The sequence below is a fragment of the Lepisosteus oculatus genome, chromosome 3 (assembly GCF_040954835.1).
Source record: "Lepisosteus oculatus isolate fLepOcu1 chromosome 3, fLepOcu1.hap2, whole genome shotgun sequence".
NCBI lineage: Eukaryota > Metazoa > Chordata > Actinopteri > Semionotiformes > Lepisosteidae > Lepisosteus > Lepisosteus oculatus.
In genome coordinates, this window is record NC_090698.1 from 69476995 (window position 1) to 69495453 (window position 18459).

An 18459-nucleotide genomic window follows, 5' to 3' on the forward strand; every position below is an offset into this window, starting at 1 on the left:
ACTGCTCTGACTACACAGTACTTCAGTCCTGGTCCACCAGGTGGCAGTCTCTCGCTCTTCACAGCTGCTGCCCTCCCAGTAGACTGCTTGTGTCTTTTCCTGTTGACACATTTCTTCTTCCGTTTCTTCTCTTAATTGAAGAACTGGAGAGAACTGTGAAAGAGAATTAGCGAGAAGCAGAAGACCTCACTGCTGTGCAGCCCTGCTCAGTACGAGCCTGGTCCTCTGTTCCCGGACTTATGCGCTCTTCTGTCTAGCTCAGCCCTGCCATCTTGGTACATACTGTACATGCATCTTCCACTATGCATCTTCATCACAACACACGGCATTTAAAATATAAACCAGGAGTCCGGTTTAAATAGTTTAGCAAAGTTTTAATAAAAGTCAAGTCAAACATTAAAATACTGAAATGGCAAAAAGTTAACATTTTTCTACATTTTTGTTTCGTTTTTGTACAAATCACAGTGGTTCAAAAATATTACAAAGGATTTGTTTACCTTTTTTTTTGCAACAGCAGCAAAACATTCTGATTTTATTTTTAAAAAACAAGCCCTTAAAGTGTTTTAATTTCTATTTTGTTGTTCTAACTGTTTAAGGTCCGCACAAAGAAGCTCAGAAAGATTCTGTAGAATAAAGAATAAAAGTGCACAGGTACTTAAAAATCACACCAACAAAAAAAAGGTAACAGCCCAGCACCCCTGTGGACCAGTCACAGTTACTGAACTCCCTCTCCCAGCTGCGAGCATGCTCCCATAGACAAAACACCCCTCCTTCAGAAACCGCAGGAAATCCAACTGGGCAAACTGGTGAACTGTAACAGCCAGAGAAGGGGGAAAAGTTGCTTGTGACTGGTCAGGTAGTCAGTGTATCTGGGTAACAATAATAAAATAGTGCAGGTAAGTCCTTCAGGTGAAGAGTGCCGAGTGCAATTACAGCTGTACCTAGAGCTGAACAGCATGGTTATTCCCATTTCCCAGTGTTAGGAACCAATGGAAGAGTATGCAGCATCCTTAGCTTAATATTGAAGGCAGTGAGTGGGGAGAGAAATTGGAGTCTTAGGTCCCAGGTTGCACACAACTGTGCAGCTAATGGAGTTGCCTGCCATTGAGGAGACCAGCTGATGTATAACTACCGGCTACCAGAGACTATGTCATATAAGGACACAAGGTGAACACCAACTGTGCCCCTCGCCGTTTGGAAAAAAACAATGATCTGATTACTTATTACACCCTGCTGGGACCCAAGCAGGAACTCCTATACCCTGGACCAAGCACGCTACACTTTCGCTGAAGAGGAAACTTTTTGCAGGTTTTAAGTGTCTTTGTGTGCTTGTCTCACTAGTATGAGTAAAAAATAAAAAAAATCACAAGACCAAAAGCAGTACTGCACTCATGAAACACAGACAGGTTGAAATACCGCACCGACACTGTGAGAGGTTTGATTGATACAATCGATCAGCATGCACACTAATGTTTCAAGAGTGTGCAGAGCTAATGTGGGAAACTAAATATAAAGTAACACCTGTACAATTGAAAAGCATGCTCTTATTTTTTTATACATAGGCAAAATACCTGACATTTGTGTCAAAAAGACCTTGTTTAGAGGGAAGTAACTAGTTTCAGGAGCAGTAAAGTTCATGTTCACTATTAATACTTTTTTTTCCCCAAGATCTTCTTGAGTTCCTCCCGTGTTTTCTTTCTTATAACTTACTTTCTACCCACTAATCCAAAATCATCAACCCCTTCACCCAGCTACCGCTAGTAAACAAATCAAAATCCCTGCGTGTCCAAAGGGAGCCGGCTTAAAGAATTCAGCACGGTGCTCGGAGTAAGGACAAGGGTCCAGTTCCTTACAAACGGACACTTCTGGCTGAACTTTGCTGTTCCTACTTATTGCCCACTTCGTTTTTAACGTGTTGCATATTATCTTACAGGAGGACAAACACGAAACTCTAAATAGAAAAGGAAGAAAATTCCAAAGGCAGCTTTCAACGCCTTCCAGCTTCTGCCGGCACTCCTAACTTGGGAATATTCCGTAACGGGGCTCGCGAACAAACAGACGTTTAACACTTTGGACAAACGGATCACACTTTAAATAAATACCAGCCAAAAAAAAAAAAAAAAAAAAAAAAGCACGAGTTACAGAAATAACATCCACCCCACCGCGTGTCAAGCAAATCACACCTGTGAACTCGACGGGAGTTTGTAAGAACACCCAGCTGATCATCTTGTGGCTCGGCCTGCGTGACTTCTTTGTCATTCCAAGCCAGCACTTCCTACCCATTCCCTGGCTGTGCGTTTGTGCTGTAAGCACACGGTGCAGAGAGGCCGACACGGCCCGTCTGATCAGCCTGAACCAGCCCCGCCGCTATGAGCGCACGAGTTTACATCACAACCGCGGAGACTGGGACCGTGCAACAGCAGCGACGAGCAGACACCACATCACTGCAACGTCAGCATGCAAGAGCTGCCTCACGAGCACGAAAACGCATTGGCCAGCGTCCACTCGTCTGTGTTGGCTGCAGGACCGGTCTAAACATGAGCACCTGAGCTGAGAGGTCACAGGCAGCGCGAGAGACGCTCTCCACAGTCCCACTCGGCAGGGTAAGGCTGCAGAGACAGGCAACACAGTATAAGAAGGCACAGGAAATACCAAGGTTAAACAAAAGGGGGCGCTCTCTCATTCTGCCCTGGTTAAGGAGGCCCTGAGCAACACGTCTCTCCCTTTACAGCTTAAGAAGTGATGCTGCCTCGAAGCCCCACCCCAGCCCAGGACTTCGTCCTCTCCCTAGCTTGAACAGCCCTTGGTCGTTGTGCAGCTTTAAAAAATAACCAAAACCAGGAGGTAAAGCGTTGTTTGCAGTTTCAGTGGTGCTGGAAGTCGGGCTGTGGAAGAGACCGCAGAACTGGGCACTAAAGTTGCACTTTAACAGGTTTCTGCCACTGAGCTACTCCCAGAGAGAGTCAACACTCGCACTACAGCACAGTCACATCCATTGTCATTTTGATTTCCAGGCATCATTACACACAATGTTCAACACTGACCAATTACCACCTGACCACTACCACATTGTGAACAACAGTACTCACATCTTTCCCCTGCAAGCTGAAATGAACAGAAGCTGCATACCAACAAATGTTACTTACTTCAGTCTTCTTTCCTCAACCACAAGCATGGCCTGCACTCTGTGGGTCAGGAAAGATCCTGCGTAGATCCTGAACATTACACTATGGAATTAGAGGATGGGAACTCTGCGGAGACAGGACGTCCTAGAATGGTTCCCAACAGGGAGGGCAGCTGTGTGCCCTGATTGGACAGGGAGGATATGTCCTAGAACTCATTCTGATTGCTGTGGTTTTGAGGAGTGGACACCAGAGCCGCCAGTGAAGAACTGCAGTAATGAGCAGCAGCAGACGAAGAAATGCCAACTTGGCATTAAATCTACAAAGGAATCTCTCATGCTGCTAGCAGGCTGCGTCAGCTATTGTTCATCTGAATGAAGCAACAGTCTCAGACCTATACCACTGCTGTATATAACCAGCAAGCCCAGTCACTCACCCACATCAATATCTTTCAGCTTGCTCAGAGTTTTGCTTTGTTGCACGCCTCTCTGCGGTTTTCCACCCCAGCTCTCGGCCAGACAGACCCTGAAATCCCTGGATATTCCAAAAGATTCAGGATATCTCCTGCAACTGAATGGGTTAACGCTGTCCACATCTGGCGTGCAGCGAGAACAAGGAAATGAAAACTCCACCCTAAACTGTCGTCCATATTTTCTTAAACAAGTCCACACAATTAATTCCACCACCGGGGAACAAATAAACCTCCTTTCAATTTGTTTTTTTAGCTTTTTCCCTGTGCACATCCCCCACAACACACACACACACACACACGAGTCCCATTAAGGTTCAAAAGAAGTCTTGAAGCACAACTAAATACTGACATGCATGCATAAACGCACAGCATTTTAAATTTCAATGAACACTCGAAGTCAAGACAGATTGCTATATGTCTTGCAGAAGTCAGGCGTTCTCTGCTGCTACCTGCACTCCAGCGCAAACTGGAAACTGCCAGCCGCCTGAAGCAGACAGTGCTCAGCGCCAAATGAAAGAGCCGCTCTGGAGAGAAGCCCAGGAAGACCTGTGAACAGGCCACAGTGGAGAAGGAAGACAGGTGACACTGACACTCCAGCCCAGGCCCGACCTCACAGTCTGGAGCGACCTTCTATCACACTGAACTACCGTCTACATGAGCAGAACAACATTATGTAATAATACAGAACACAAAGGCATTTATAATTTAGCAACATTTGCAACAAGACCCCATGTGAGACTACTCATTTAAACTACCTTCAGAAGCTACTGCAATCTGTCCAGACAGACTGACCTCCGCCTGTCAAAAAGACAGTTTAACACAAGCAGAGAATAAAGGGCTCTCAAGACACACCTTCAAACTGCATCCATACAGCTTGTGTGGGAACCACTATACTTGAGAGCGCGCCAGTTACAGTATACACACGACAAAGACGCACAACGATATATCAAAGGCCCTCTGTCTTGTACCTACAAAGAATTACTGTATATAAAGCCTAGGCTAAAAGTTTGCAAATCTTTTATTACTAATGAGAAAATAAAGAGGTGTGGAAAATAAAGTGTTTAAAAACAATTATGCATGATCTAAAATAAAGTCCTGCTCCAGGAGGGCACGTCAGTGCACCTGTGCGCAGTACGTGTGCTCCCGCGTCTCGTAAGAAAAATTCCTCTGCTTGCTTTCGTTATCGCAGGTTTTTCTGGAGAGCCGTACACCAGCAACAGCGAAGACAGTATATGCTGCTGGTGAGGGGCTGTTCTAGTTCCAGTCCTTACTGGCTCCTGTTAACCAGCTCTGTCACAGCCTTGCAGGCCTGCTCAGACAAGCCCACTGCCCCCACTACACTGTTCATGTCGCCAGATCAGGGCCCCTAGACCTAGACATGATGCACTGGTTCGACAGTGCAGCATGGCGCCTACTGGACACAGGTACACACCTCTAATTTTTTAATAAGCAAACCTCAAGACAGTGGAATGGTCTCAACTTTCAGGCTCGGTTTCTGCTCCTGTTCCTTCATTTTCAGCCCAAGTTTCATGACCATCTACAATCAGGCCCTGCGTGTTTCTAACTTTTTCCCTCAGTCCTGAGCATGCAGTTTATTGCAATGGTCCTATTTCACGGTCTGTACTAATCATCCTACTACAGAAGGGATCTGTACCTCAGATCCAAATGCAATTTATAAATACGATTGTGGAGTAACGTTATCTGGCGCTGCTGCTGAGAGACAACATACAAAGATCTGCAGCACTAATACTGCTCTCGTTTACAGCCACAGCTGCACTGAAACCACAACGCCTATCCCCTTTGTGGTGTTATTGTTTACCAGGTATTCCAGCATTAGATTGTTAGGTTTGCTCTACTTGTCGTTATCAGAGAACATGCACAAGTAATGCCTCCCACACACATCGCACAGTAAATGGAGACAAGTTGGTGTCACACACACTAGCAACACACCAAGCAACTCAATAAGGAGAACTACTCAGGAAACTAGGCAGGCAGGACCCTGTTCGTAAAATATCCATTGTACAATTTTGGAGAAACAATAAGAAGCTCCCCTGAAGTTAAGCATATAAATGACCAGCAGAGACTCGGAGATTGGAGCTCTTAAAGATCTATGGGAGAAATTATAACTTCGCAGCACAGGTTCTTACTAGAAAACAAAGGTGTAAATGTTTTGCGAAAACCTACAAGCACTGTGCCCGGTGTTCTGTGTAGGCTGATCTTTTGAAACTGTAAGCACAGCTCTGTTCTGTCTGCACAGCTTCTATAATGAGCTCCCCCAGTTTTGTAACTTCCGTTTCCACAACACTACACAATCATGTTGTCTGGCCACCCGGACAGTATCCCGTCTCGACTGCTCCTGCTGTGCCAGGGGCAGAAAGAGGAAGGCAGGGGGGAGGTCAAGGGTCTGGAGAGTCACATTGTGCTTAAAGTCAGAGAACCTTCACAGCTTCGTTTTTGGTTTGCGACGAGAATTATGGGTGAAGTACAACCACTTTGTAAAAAAAATAGATAAATTAGCCATTAACTACTGATGTCAGAACAGTCAACCAAGCTGACCTCACAAAGCTTTGAGGAAAAAATATTAATAAAGAAAAACAGAAGTCTTGGGGAAGGGGGACTGTGTGCTGTGGAAGTGCTGCCCTCAAGTGGTGAGGAGGTATAAAGCCGAGACCAACGGGGTTCGGAGGAAGGGTGTGTGTGCGAGTATGAAGGGGAGAGTGGCAGACACTTGTTCCCACTTGGTGTGTCTCAGCAGCTGGGCCTGGGGTCCCAGGCATCCCCCCTTCCTCCTCCTCCTCCTCCTCAGTGCGATGGTGCGAGCCACAGGAGCTCACGGTCTCCAGAGAACAGGCGCTGCCCGATCCAGCGGTGTGGGGCAGGGAGCCTGTGTGAGCACTCCTGCCAGACAGACGGTAAAGAGACAGAAGGTCGAGAAACAACAACAACAAAAAAAAACAGGGGCGCAGCTCCAGCAGGCAGGCGAGGCAGGACACTTCTTCCTTTAGAACAGGGAATCCGGTTCACCCATTTCCTTTCCTGCCACCTTTCCCATTTTCCGACAGCAAATCCGATTTTCTGGGGGCCGTGACTAAGCCTGTAAGCAGTTTCCAGGTTAGAGCCCTCGTCAGGAAAACCACTTCCCATCGAATCGCTGATCTCTCCGCGTGGAAAGAAAGGCTTTATCGCACTGACCTGGGGCACTGCTGTTTTCTTTTTGCACGTTGTACAATAACAGTCTAAAAAAAGAGAAAAAATGCCCCTCCCCCCCAAAAAAAAGAGCCTGTCTCTGAAATCCTGTTTTGTGGAGGGAGCCTGGAGTTTGGGCGCTGTCACATCCCGTCAGGATCCATCCCAGTCTCTGGGTCCCGGGCCTCACAGCGCCACTGTGTGTCCTCACCGGAGACTGTGCTCTCTCACGCCCCATCACATCAGATCAGGCACTACGCACCTGTGCAGCCACTGAGCAGGGTAATCAGCCCAGGTTTTGCAATTATCGGAAGTGATTGCATAAATAATCATCAGCGAGCGTGCGAAGTGTGGAAGAGTTACCATGCTCACCGAGTGCAGATGCGACCTGAGCCGGTAACTGAGCCAGGCGCTCTGCGCTGCGAGGAGCTTCATCATCAGTCCGAGTGTTAAAACGTCGCCTCTCCCGATGTTTTACCAGTTTCGGAGCAATCCTCCTCTCTCCGAAACGAAGGGCAAAAGTCTCCGAACTGGTCAGTCCAGCATGAAACATGCGATTAAGATCAAATAGATGATTATTATTATTATTATTTGCCTTGTTAACAGACTTGAAAAACGAAGTGGCAGTTTGCTTGGAGAAGGGATCATTTTTGCACTGGAGCAACGAACGGAGTGGTTCCCTCACTCCAGCTCCATCCTCATGAGAGCGCGCGGCTGGGGGTGGGCACGAGGCAGGCCGGGCCGCTGCCCTGACAGGGAGCACGGCGCTCGGCGGCCCCGTCTGTCGCCCGCAGTTCCTCCTCATCGCATGAAACACATGGGGCCACGCAGCCCAACTTCCTTGTTTGGTTGCTAGTTGCTTAGTTGCCGAGTTGCTTATGACCCAGGATTCCCACCTCGCCCCTGCCTGAAGGATCCCGAAGCGGCCTGGCCGAGATTGAGGCCTTCTCCAAGCGCGAGAGGGAGAAACTGGGGTGTCTGCCGTCCTGGGTGGGGGGGTTAGGGTAAGAAAGATCTGGGCGTGGGCCCCCTGCCCTGTGCTGGGGTGTCCGGGGGGGCCCCTCAGGAGATGTGGGGGGAGGAGGGGGAGTGCCTCCAGAAGCACCAGCCCCGTTTGTGATGCTGTTTGCGCAGGATCTCCTCCTCCCGCTCCCTCTCCTTCCGCGAGCGCAGGTAGCGGTCCTCCTCCTTCAGGAACCACACAGGCGGCCAGCGCTGCTTCTCGAAGTGCCGCTGGTTCTCTGCGCGGGGTCGGGGGGGGGGAGAGCGAGGGGGAGAGACGGGGATAAACAGAGTTACTCGGATCCGTTGAGACCGGCCCCGTGGCACAGAAGCACCTCAAACACGGCCAGGGAAAATGAGCCAGGCGTGACTTTAAAGAGCTGGCGCAAGTCAATTCTCATTGGAAAAATGAGCAAAATACCAGAGTCCCATAAATAAGCAGTTTTTCCTCCTGGGATTCTATTGCATTTCGAGCTATACTTCTGTTGACACAGTGCGCTTATTTTGGGCATCAGCAACAGAAAAACAGTGAAGTACACATGTTAAACCCTTCCCCCATACACTGAAAGACACATCTCATCGAAACGGCAGCGGGAGGGGTCGGAGGTTACCTGGGGACATGGCCTTCATGTCCTTGGGGAACTTGCGGCACACGCTGTTGTAGTTCGTACAGATGTGATGCAGGCACCAGGCCGCCAGCTGCTTGGCATTGTGAAACTGCAGAGCACCGGAAAGGGAAACGGAAGAAGCTGCATCACAATACCATCGGCGCGCTCTCCCTCAGAGCCCACAAGCCCCCCCCCGCCGAAGTGAAAGCAGAAGATCGGAAACACAACGAGTCCTGGGCTCTCGGGTGCCTTTCTGACAGCTGACAACAAGCTGCTGCTCCAGGGAGGCGCGAGCCAGCAGCTGGGCTTTGTTACGAGCTGCAATGAACCACCCGGCCCCAGCCTCCCTGACACTGATCCAAGGACGGAAACAGGAGCAAGTTCTCCGGTCTTCCCAAAGCACTGCTTTGCCCCGGCAGACACCTCAATACGACGGTGCTCGGATCCCCCACCACACAGGCACGACGGGGCTAATGCGTCCCTACAGCCTAAGCCTTGTGGGTGCGTGCTGCTGCTCACCTGAGCCGTCTCCAGGTAAGTGAGCACCTGTCCATCGATGTCGGCGCCCTGCACCGCGAACTGCAGCAGCTCCTCTACCGCGTGCTGCTCTGTGGACAACGAGACCGGGGCAACGTGAGTGTCCGGACCGCGCACTGCACTCTGCAGACCCTGCGCCAGTGGCACGCTTCTGAACGCACGGGATTTAACCTCACTCCAATTAATGTCAATTAAGCCTCAAACATTTTTAAAATGAATTTAATCTCGCTGTGGGACACTGAACAGGATAGTGGTTTGCAACACCCTTGGAAATGAATAAAAGAAGGTGGCAACAAACATTCTGATATATACAGTCTAGCAATCTTCAGTGCACCTTGCAACAACTGTTAGATGTGCATTTTAATATCTAAGGAAAAATTAGGAACACATGGAGTGAGCGGCAATTGAAGTTATACCTTCGCTACTTTAAAACTGACCCTTTATCCACAACAGCCAACGTCAGCGTCAATGTTGGCCGCTTCAAGAACTTTGGGAAAACACCTGCGATGCGGTCATGGCCGCGTGCCAATCAAGCCCTCGGAATCCGAGAGCGGTGGAGAGACGGCGAGGCAGGCAAAGAGGAAGAGAAGGAACAGCCCGTAACGAGCCAGAACCCCCCTCGTCTCTTCCCTGGCTGCCATCCGGCCATGCTGTTGCCATGGAGACGGGCTCTTCCAGGCTCTCGGCCGTGTGCAGGAGTGTGTGAATACAGGCCAGTCAACTGGGAACAACAGCCCCCCCCCAGGACCTCCCCCCCCCCGTATGGCGCATCCTGCTGGAAGCCAGCGGTTACTGAAGAGCGAGTCAGGAGTGAACACGTTCAGCATGCTCCAGCTCACGCCAGACCCCGCGTGTCCAGCTGGGGTCACCACTGTAGCACTCCTGGGCCAGACCTGCTCCCCTTTTCATGTTGCGTAGTAACCAAGACGGAATTTCACCCGGAAGTACATTTTGAGGGAAAAGAGTCTAGGCTGAAGTCTCACTGGAATTGTACAGTTAGACTGGTGCCACAGCTCCCTGCAAACAGGAAGAGCGCAGCGCTATGGAACAAAAAGGCTTAATGGGCCGTTGAAAAATGTTTTTTTCCATTAAGATGTAGGTAAAACAATATTAATATGAAAGCTTCTGTCAATGTTTGATTAAATACAAATAGTAAAAAGTTTACTTTGGCTGATTTTTGACAAATTTCCAGTGATTGCAGCACCAGTCTCCTCTACTCTCAACTCCTCACAGTCTGTCTCACTCCTTAGGCTTTTCTCATCTCCTCACAGTCTGAATCACTCCTCACAGTCTCCTCTCGGCTCCTCACAGTCTCCTCTCGGCTCCTCACAGTCTGTCCTACTCCTCACAGTCTCCTCTTGGCTCCCCACAGTCTCCTCTCGGCTCCTCAAAGTCTCCTCTCAGCTCCTCACAGTCTGTCTCACTCCTCACAGTCTGTCTCACTCCTCACAGTTTCCTCTCGTCTCCTCACAGTCTGTCTCACTCCTCACAGTTTCCTCACGTCTCCTCACAATCTGTCCTACTCCTCACAGTCTCCTATCGGTTCCTCACAGTCTGTCTCACTCCTCACAGTTTCCTCTCGGCTCCTCACAGTTTCCTCTCGGCTCCTCACAGTGTGTCCTACTCCTCAGTCTCCTCTCAGCTCCTCACAGTGTGTCCTACTCCTCAGTCTCCTCTCGTCTCCTCACAGTGTGTCCTACTCCTCACAGTCTCCTCTCAGCTCCTCACAGTGTGTCCTACTCCTCACAGTCTCCTCTCAGCTCCTCACAGTGTGTCCTACTCCTCACAGTCTCCTCTCAGCTCTTTACAGTCTGTCTCACTCCTCACAGTTTACTCTCGTCTCCTCACAGTCTGTCTCACTCCTCACAGTCTCCTCTCAGCTCCTCACAGTTTGTCCTACTCCTCACAGTCTCCCCTCAGCTCCTCGCAGTCTGAACGCGAGCCGACTCCTCCCATCTCTACGGCTGCCTTCATCACCACTCCAAGGGCCTTCGTCAGCTACCTGTGAGGGCGACGAGCCGGGGCAAGCACAGCCGGTTGGCCAGCACGATGAGCTCCATGGGCTGCAGGGAGGGGGTGGGCATCAGCAGGCCGCAGTACAGGTACTCCAGCACCGCTCGCATACAGGCACGACTGGTGTTAGGGATGGAGACCTGGGGGAGAGGAGGAGACAGAACAGCATTACCTCAGGCCACTTCAGGCCTTCCATTCCACACGAGACGGACTGGAGCCACCCGCTCAAGCACGCCTGCAGCTGGCCGTCCCCATGAAAACACAGCCAGCGCGAAAAGGCTGACAGATTACGCCATAGCACTCGGGAGGTTTGTTTTCAACACACCAGAAAGTTGCAGCTCACGCTATCCATGAGATGACCTGTAGCATAATGGTAGCTGTAGTTCTCTCTAGGGGAGAGAGAGAACTGCTCGCCTCTGTGTTGCCCGTCGCCTGGCAGCTGAGCTGCACAGAAACGCACCAGGGCTGCCGTGCAGAAGGCTGGGGACAAGCTGGCTCTGAGACCAGGCGCTCCAAACGGCTCATCTGGCTGTTTGCAAGCTTACTGACCTGGAAAAACTTTCCCAACTGCATTTCCAGGAAACATCCCAGAAAATCGGCCTGCACAGGCTAGTACATTCATGCCTCTTGCAGCGTTGAGAATCCTGACCCCAACCTCATGTCCGTGTGAAGAGTGCTTTCTGGGCTTTTGGTCTGCAGAGGAGGTGCTGATCTCCACACTTCAAGGGCTGTGGCATCACCTGGCTTTGAATCCAACCTAAGCTCTTAATTACCGGAATGAACAATGATTTGGTTAATTGAACAACAGAACCATTTCCTTCAGGTGTCTGTGGTTGGTGATCTTTATGGCCTGTAGACCCAGCTGTGCAGGACCTATGAGTAAGCACTAGGGTAATGAGGGCTCACCTAGAGATTCACTTCACTCTGCAGCAAAACTGCTGTCAAGCTTTAATGATTTGCTCTTTCCTTCATACAGTACCTATACTTCAAAAGGGCTACTGAAGCACTGTTGATTTAAAGTCACTCCTTGGGTGTCCAACTGCACATATTTCTGTAGCACACAATTTCACCCAAAACAAGACTGATGTAGAAACAACAAACAAACCATGCCTGGTCCTGAGAGAAATAACGGTGGAAAATTAGAGCTGAACCAGCAGCACAGAGACAGCAGAACACAACACACTTTGATACGGAGAGCAAGAACTGATGTCACAGGAAAAGCAGAGACAGGTGAAGTGCTCTTCTGCCGGACGCAGAGAGCAGTCAGCTCCTCTGTAAAGGGCAGTCTCACTGTGGGGTCTTTTATCCCGTGCAGATAAAAGCCCAGCTGCAGGAACAAAGATACTGATGGCCAGGCCAGCAACTTCGTCCCTCAAAGCCCTCACTACGGTCCCCGTTCCAGCACGCTGAGCCTCCCTGTCGACACCTGAAAGACCATGACGTCTGGCTGGAGACCTTTCTGAGCCCTGGATAAACACTGAAAAATGCAGACAATGGCGTACTTCCCCTGAATGGTCTAAAGACCTAAACCGATGGTGTAGGGATGAGAAGGACTGCTGGGAAGAGAAAGTGCTGGGGATGCACACTCCCTCCCATCCCCCTTTCTCCACTTACAGGCCTCAAAACAGGCTCTGACCCCTGCTCTCCCTCCTCAACACCCCGCACCCACACCCGATACCCCACACCTGCACCCCTCCCGATACCCCCTGCTCCCAGCTGTCACCGAGGGAGCTGGAAGACACGCTTGTGGACAGCAACCCGATAGCCGGGCCCCTCTGGTCCCACAGCGAGCGGTCATCATGCAATGTCTCCTTGCTGCCCCGACAACTTCTGACGCCTTCGTCCCATTACAGTTTTGAACGAGAAGCAGACGGAGGCGCTGGGTTGTGGTGAGCAAAACTGGCTTAGACAACATTTTTAGGAACTTTCAGTCTTCGAATAAAAGAAACGCCACCAAATAAATGCCACCTTCCAAATGTATTAGTTACGATCCACACCCCCCCCCCACAGTAATCTGTGTGGATCGGCCCACAGAAAAGGTCACTGTGCCCTGGGGGACAGAACTCCCTAAGTGGGGGTACAGAAGCTCCATGGGTGTCCTCACCCTGTCTGAGCCCTCAGTGCCAATTAGCAGAATGTCAACTTTGTTAAAGCCCTTAATTACTTCAGAAAGGTCAGGATGGGGAAAAATAAAGTAGATGCCAGCCCTTAAAGCCAGCGTCAGCCCCATTAAATAATGCAGAGCCTGAGGTGAGATGAACACTGCCATCCCCCCGTCACACCCAGACACACACGCTGCCTGAGCCAAGAGCAGGAGGCACTTTACACAAAGGGCTGTGAGAGGCCGGAACAAGCCATAGAGCCACGCTGCTGAAGCTGATGCTCTTGTTTCCTTCGACAATCAGCAGGAAGAGATCCTAGAATCACTTAGCTACTACTGCCTTGATCACTGTGGTCGCAGGATCTTAAAGGAACACAAGCAGAGAGAACGCCAGGTTAGCAGATTGCATTAACTGCCTGTGGCTAAACGCCAAATGGAGATCAGGGCTATCGCGAGCGTCCCAGGAATTGGTCAACCTGCGGGAGGGTGGTCCAAGAGACAGCAGCCCTGCGAGCTCGTCACTCTTCTCTCGCACAGCGCGCGCTCAGGTAGGCTGCGTTGCTATAGCAACAGGAGTCTGGTGATGTCAGAGCAAGTCAAGGCTGCAACATCCCTGGCTGAACGGTGCTGTTGTGGCTCTATTTTTAACTCCATCGCATGCACGGTGCAGGTGTCTGTGCTGTAAACACAGCGAGAACTGACACATGCCCTCTCCGTCTGCTTTCTCAGCCCATAACAAGATCCCTTCGATATAAAAAAAAAAAAATCCTTTACCCTTGCTCCTACTGGAGCTGAACCACAGCAGCCTCTTTCGGTGTTTAACAATAGCCCGACTATTTGAGTAAGTGTCTGAATCCTTCTGAACATCAGGAATTCATCCTGGTTTTTCAGTGAATGAATGACAGACAGTAAAAAGAAAAAAAAAACTGTGAGATTCAATTCAGCATACCATATATCTGTCAGGGACTAACCAAACACCATACTGTACACAGCACCCATCCAGCATGGAGTGATTTTAGCCAAACGAAATACATCCTGTTTCTCGGCTGGAAATCAGCTGCAATCCTGTGCCCTGGCATTTTGAGCTCATCTACACACAAGGTCTCCTTCCCACTTCTTTGTTTTACCAGTGCTGAGTATGGAGTGTGTATAGAAGACAGGAGAAAATATCAAATGGCCTTAGTAACAATGCAATCCAACAACTTCACTACCCTCTCAAAAAGCTAGTGTGGTAAGCGACACCTGTATAGTGACAACCAACCGGATTTAAGGATTTGAGAAAATGCTGCAACCCAGAATCGCACCGGGCTTTCTATCTGGTCAGAACCAGACAGCAGTCTTCTACCTCCAGTGTAGTGGAAAAGGCAGTAAACCCCTTAAAGATGTTACGGTTTGCTGTATTTAGACAACTGATCTTCACCTAGTCCTCACCAAGTCCTACCAGTAGATAAACCTCACCTCATCTAACAAATAACACTTCCAATTTGTATTGACCTTTTCCCAACACCGTACACCTACAGTATACGTGGAAAGGCGGACTGTCCACCACAGAAGTCGGTCTGAAGGCCATGCAATCGGACCTTTGCTCAGCTTGGAGACCAAATGTGAGCTTGAAGGAGTATGCAGCAGGTTCCACGAGCTGGAGTGCACAGGTCTCCTAAACAAGCAGCTTCAAAGAGACGGTGACCTGGCTGTGACCCCTCAGCTACGCTTCCTGACAGCTAACCCACTGCAGCAGATCACCGCCAGAGCACACTGCTTGTCAGAGCTCGGCATCTCACCACAGATGTATTAACGCAGGGCATTTCTGTTCAGACTTTGCAATGCGGCGAGGCTGTTTTTCCTTGCTCAAACAGAGCAGCAAACGTAGAAATGCAGAAAAGAGTATGAATTTGATCCTAAATATTACATCACAGGTTCTCTGCTGGCATTTATGCTGCTGCTTCTGTTAGCCACTTTAACTAATCAGTCAAACAGAAATTAACTTAAAAAAATAAAAAAAGTAATCAATATAATCTACAGAGCCCTAGGGGAAGCAAATTAGTTTAGCTAGCAGCTGTGAACTGTACCTGCGAAATGTAACAGAAAAGTTCTAAAGGAATAAAAAGTGTTTCTTTACATCACACAGGAAACCACACTGCCACCACACAAAGTGGACCAAACCACACCCCAGCATACACAACAGCCAGAAAACCAGAAGACCCGTGTTGCTCAAGAGCAACTGTGATCCCCTTCGACTGAGACGCTGCTGCAGGCTGACCAGTGTCAGCCCGTGCCATCTCGTCTCCTCCCCTGTGGTGTTCTGCTGGTTTCTGACCAGTTGTGTTTCCTGTGCCTGGGAGCTCCCCCAGTGAGAAGCGCTGCTGAGGAGAAGGTGGTTCCTGACTCCCAGGACGTGTCCGGGGGACACACAAAACACGAAGTGCGACATTGGTGTCACCCCTGCGCTATTCCTTTGTAACACTTCCGGGAACAAATCTTCCAGACGCTGCATTTGCTGGAGGGATTTGTCAACATGAGCATGGCAGCAGTGAAGCCCAGCAGATGGGACAGGATGCACAACAATTCAAAAACAACAATTTATCAAGTATTGGCTGTAAATTCATGATGAAATTAGATAGCATAACTCAGTAAAACACTTGAATGCCTTTATCCAAGTGCTGATACAGATCACGTTTAGGAATACTTGTAGTGTTATAATACCTACTACACTTACAGTACATGCTATACTCATAGGGCTGAAAATTCAGGGGGTGAAAGTGTCACTTTTTTGTCACTTAGTAACAACCCTGCAAATGTACAGTCAGAAAGTAAGATTGTTTTAAGCTACCAGTACAGCTTTAAGGGGAAGTGGAAAATTCAGGCCAGCTCTTCAGATCTGCTTGATTAATCAACATGAGAGCTGAACTCTTTCAGCTTTATGGAATCAAAAAAAGAAAAGAGGAAGGCGCCCTCATTAAAAATAGTCCCTGTCAACGCTGCAGACAAAACTCGGGATTTCTGCCAGCCTTGTGCTATCCGGTCTCACAAACACGGCACTGTGCAGACACAAGAAGCTGACGGAAGGCTTTCGAAAAGAATGTTTTTTTATTTATGCAAGACGAGGTTGAACAATGTACAAAAACAAACCCCCTGCCTAAGTAAAGTCCCGCATCAGAGAGCAGCAGATACCCCAGTGTCCACGCCGTGCAGGTGGCCAAGAAGGAGCCTCAATCCTCGAAGGTACTGACCGACTCAACCCAGGGGATGTGTTCAGAATCAACAGTGAAACAGAGGACCGGAGGACACAAATGGAAGCCAAGTGCATTTCTTTACCAATAAAAACGCTGTGGGAGTCTGGAACAAGCTACCCAGCCGTGCTGTTGACTTGTGTTCTTCAAGAAACAGCTGGAAGAGATCCTAGAACCACTTGATGGCCTCCTCTTGTTTGTTCGGACACGTTTACAGTGTGGAAAGAAGCAGCAAGGTACTGCCAATAGAGTGTGGACACAGCAAATATCCCCGGCAGGACAGTTCCTCCTCTCAGCTCTCTCGGACAGTGTGGGAATGTTTGAAACCAGACAAAAGCCATGCCAAAACATTGGCTTTCTCTTCAGTCTTTGCACTGTGTGGAGTTCCACTGGAGTGGAGTTAAGAGCTGCTTATTAAAAGGCAACGGAATTCAGAAGGCATCGATGCACACAGCCATAAGGAGGGCTTGTGCGCACGTCAGCCCCGTGTGCGGAGATCTCTCAGGGAGGCTCATTTCAGTATAAAATTCCAAAACTGGGGCACAGCTGGAGAAAGCAGCACGCAGCCGAGTCTCTGGAAAACACTTTGCCGAGCAGCACTCTAAGAAGTAGCCCGTCACTATGTCTTGCCTTATTTCACAACTCTGTTGGTAACCAGATAAACAAGCAACGAGGGTTGATGGGTTGTCAGGCAAAGTCCTTTGGAAAGGCTTTCACAAAAAAGGTTAATAAGTGGTGATATTTCTATTTAGCTGAGGCCAGCTTTTCTGTATCAGAATTACAATACCTGCAGCTGAAGCTAATGAGCACCATCCTTGTAATACTGAAGCCCTAGCTGAGCCTTCTGACAAGAATCAATAATCTCCTCTGGGATGGGGCACAGCAAAGTCATGCCACTCCACTGCCAGGAGTCCTGGGAATTATTAACAGGGGGCAGAGCATGAAATTATCCAGAACCATAACTACAGAAACTGGTATTTAAGCAGGGTGGCGGATTGGGCAATGACACCCAGGCGAATGCCTCTGGAGATGTTGAGATCTGAGCTCTGTCTGTATGGGGGCCAACTTCACAGAGCTAGAGATCTTTACTGAGGTATAACGCATTGCACCAAAAACACCCAGTGGTGTTCGGCTGGCACACACTGGTGATCTGCAGCATTGATTCTCCACCGTTTTCTACACATCATGCCCGTGAGCAGCCTTGACACAGTAAGCAAGGACACAGCTCGACCCTAAACACAAAACAGACACAAACGGGTCTTGAGCACACAAGGCCTAATGCAGACAAACATGTAAAACGGTTAATCTGTAACTACAAACCAGTCACGAGTCAAGTACTGTAGAACTGAACAACTGCACCACGCTTGGCCGGCAGAGGAATCCTACTCCGTTGGGCCCCTGAGCAAGGCCCTTCACCCCAGCTGCTCCAGGGGTGCCGTATAAATGGCCGACCCTGCGCTCTGACCCCCAGCTTCTCTCCCTGTCTGTGTGTCTCAGGGAGAGCGAGTTGGGGTATGCAAAAAGACAAATTTCTAATACAAGAAATTGTATTTGGCCAATAAAGCGATCTTATCTAATCTTTTTGGTCAGCTGTTCAGGCTGTAAGAATATATAGGCTGCCAGCATCCTGTTTCCTCATGGCTTCCTGAGTGAGAGAGTGTAGTGTTGCTGCCCTGAACTGTAACAATATACAAAGAGATCTCTTCCCCTGGGTCCAGTTCCCCTTCCTCAAACACAGCCAGGGCCTGGGGCGCACTGCAGTACAGTACAGCAGGCGGGCCCACTCCTGCAGACCTGCTTTCCTAGAAAAGTGATCTGTCCAGTTTCTTTCCCCTGTAACCATAAACTGCATGCAATGCCATTCTGACTGGGGTAATGAGATGTAGGGTCACGCAACCAGAATGTAAAGGGATACAGATCGCACCCACGGACTGCAGGCAGATACAGTATGGGCACCTCCCACAACACACACACCCGCCGAATGAACCTTTCACACAATGCCTTTGAAAGCGGGCATCTCAAAGCACTTTATAACACACCTGGAAATAAACACGATCAAGTTAAATTTGTGTTGGAGCACAGCAAGCAAAGGACCTACTGTACAACAGCATGGTGCAAACAGTGGCATCACATTAACTGGAATCAGCTGAGCACAGATCTCATGAAAGGGTGTAAACAGATAAAGCGC

The 18459-nt window shown here is 49.3% G+C and overlaps 1 protein-coding gene and 1 long non-coding RNA gene across 7 annotated transcripts in view; one reads left to right on the forward strand and one right to left on the reverse strand.

Moving 5' to 3' along the window:
• Window positions 1-353: 353 nt before the first annotated feature.
• rhobtb4 (Rho related BTB domain containing 4) overlaps window positions 354-18459 on the reverse strand; it is a 78232-nt gene continuing 60126 nt past the window's right edge. For all 6 annotated transcript variants that reach the window (XM_069187468.1, XM_069187472.1, XM_069187470.1 and 3 more), the window contains exons 8-11: window positions 10930-11080; window positions 8910-8998; window positions 8394-8499; window positions 354-8021 (exon numbers count right to left, since the gene is read on the reverse strand). In XM_069187468.1, coding sequence (XP_069043569.1) covers window positions 7843-8021; window positions 8394-8499; window positions 8910-8998; window positions 10930-11080 — 525 coding nt within the window. In that variant the 3' untranslated portion in view covers window positions 354-7842. The remainder of the gene's footprint in view (window positions 8022-8393; window positions 8500-8909; window positions 8999-10929; window positions 11081-18459) is intronic.
• Window positions 8615-10089, forward strand: LOC138237743 (uncharacterized). Its single transcript, XR_011189112.1, has 2 exons — window positions 8615-8924; window positions 9381-10089. It is a non-coding gene; the product is annotated as an uncharacterized lncRNA (long non-coding RNA).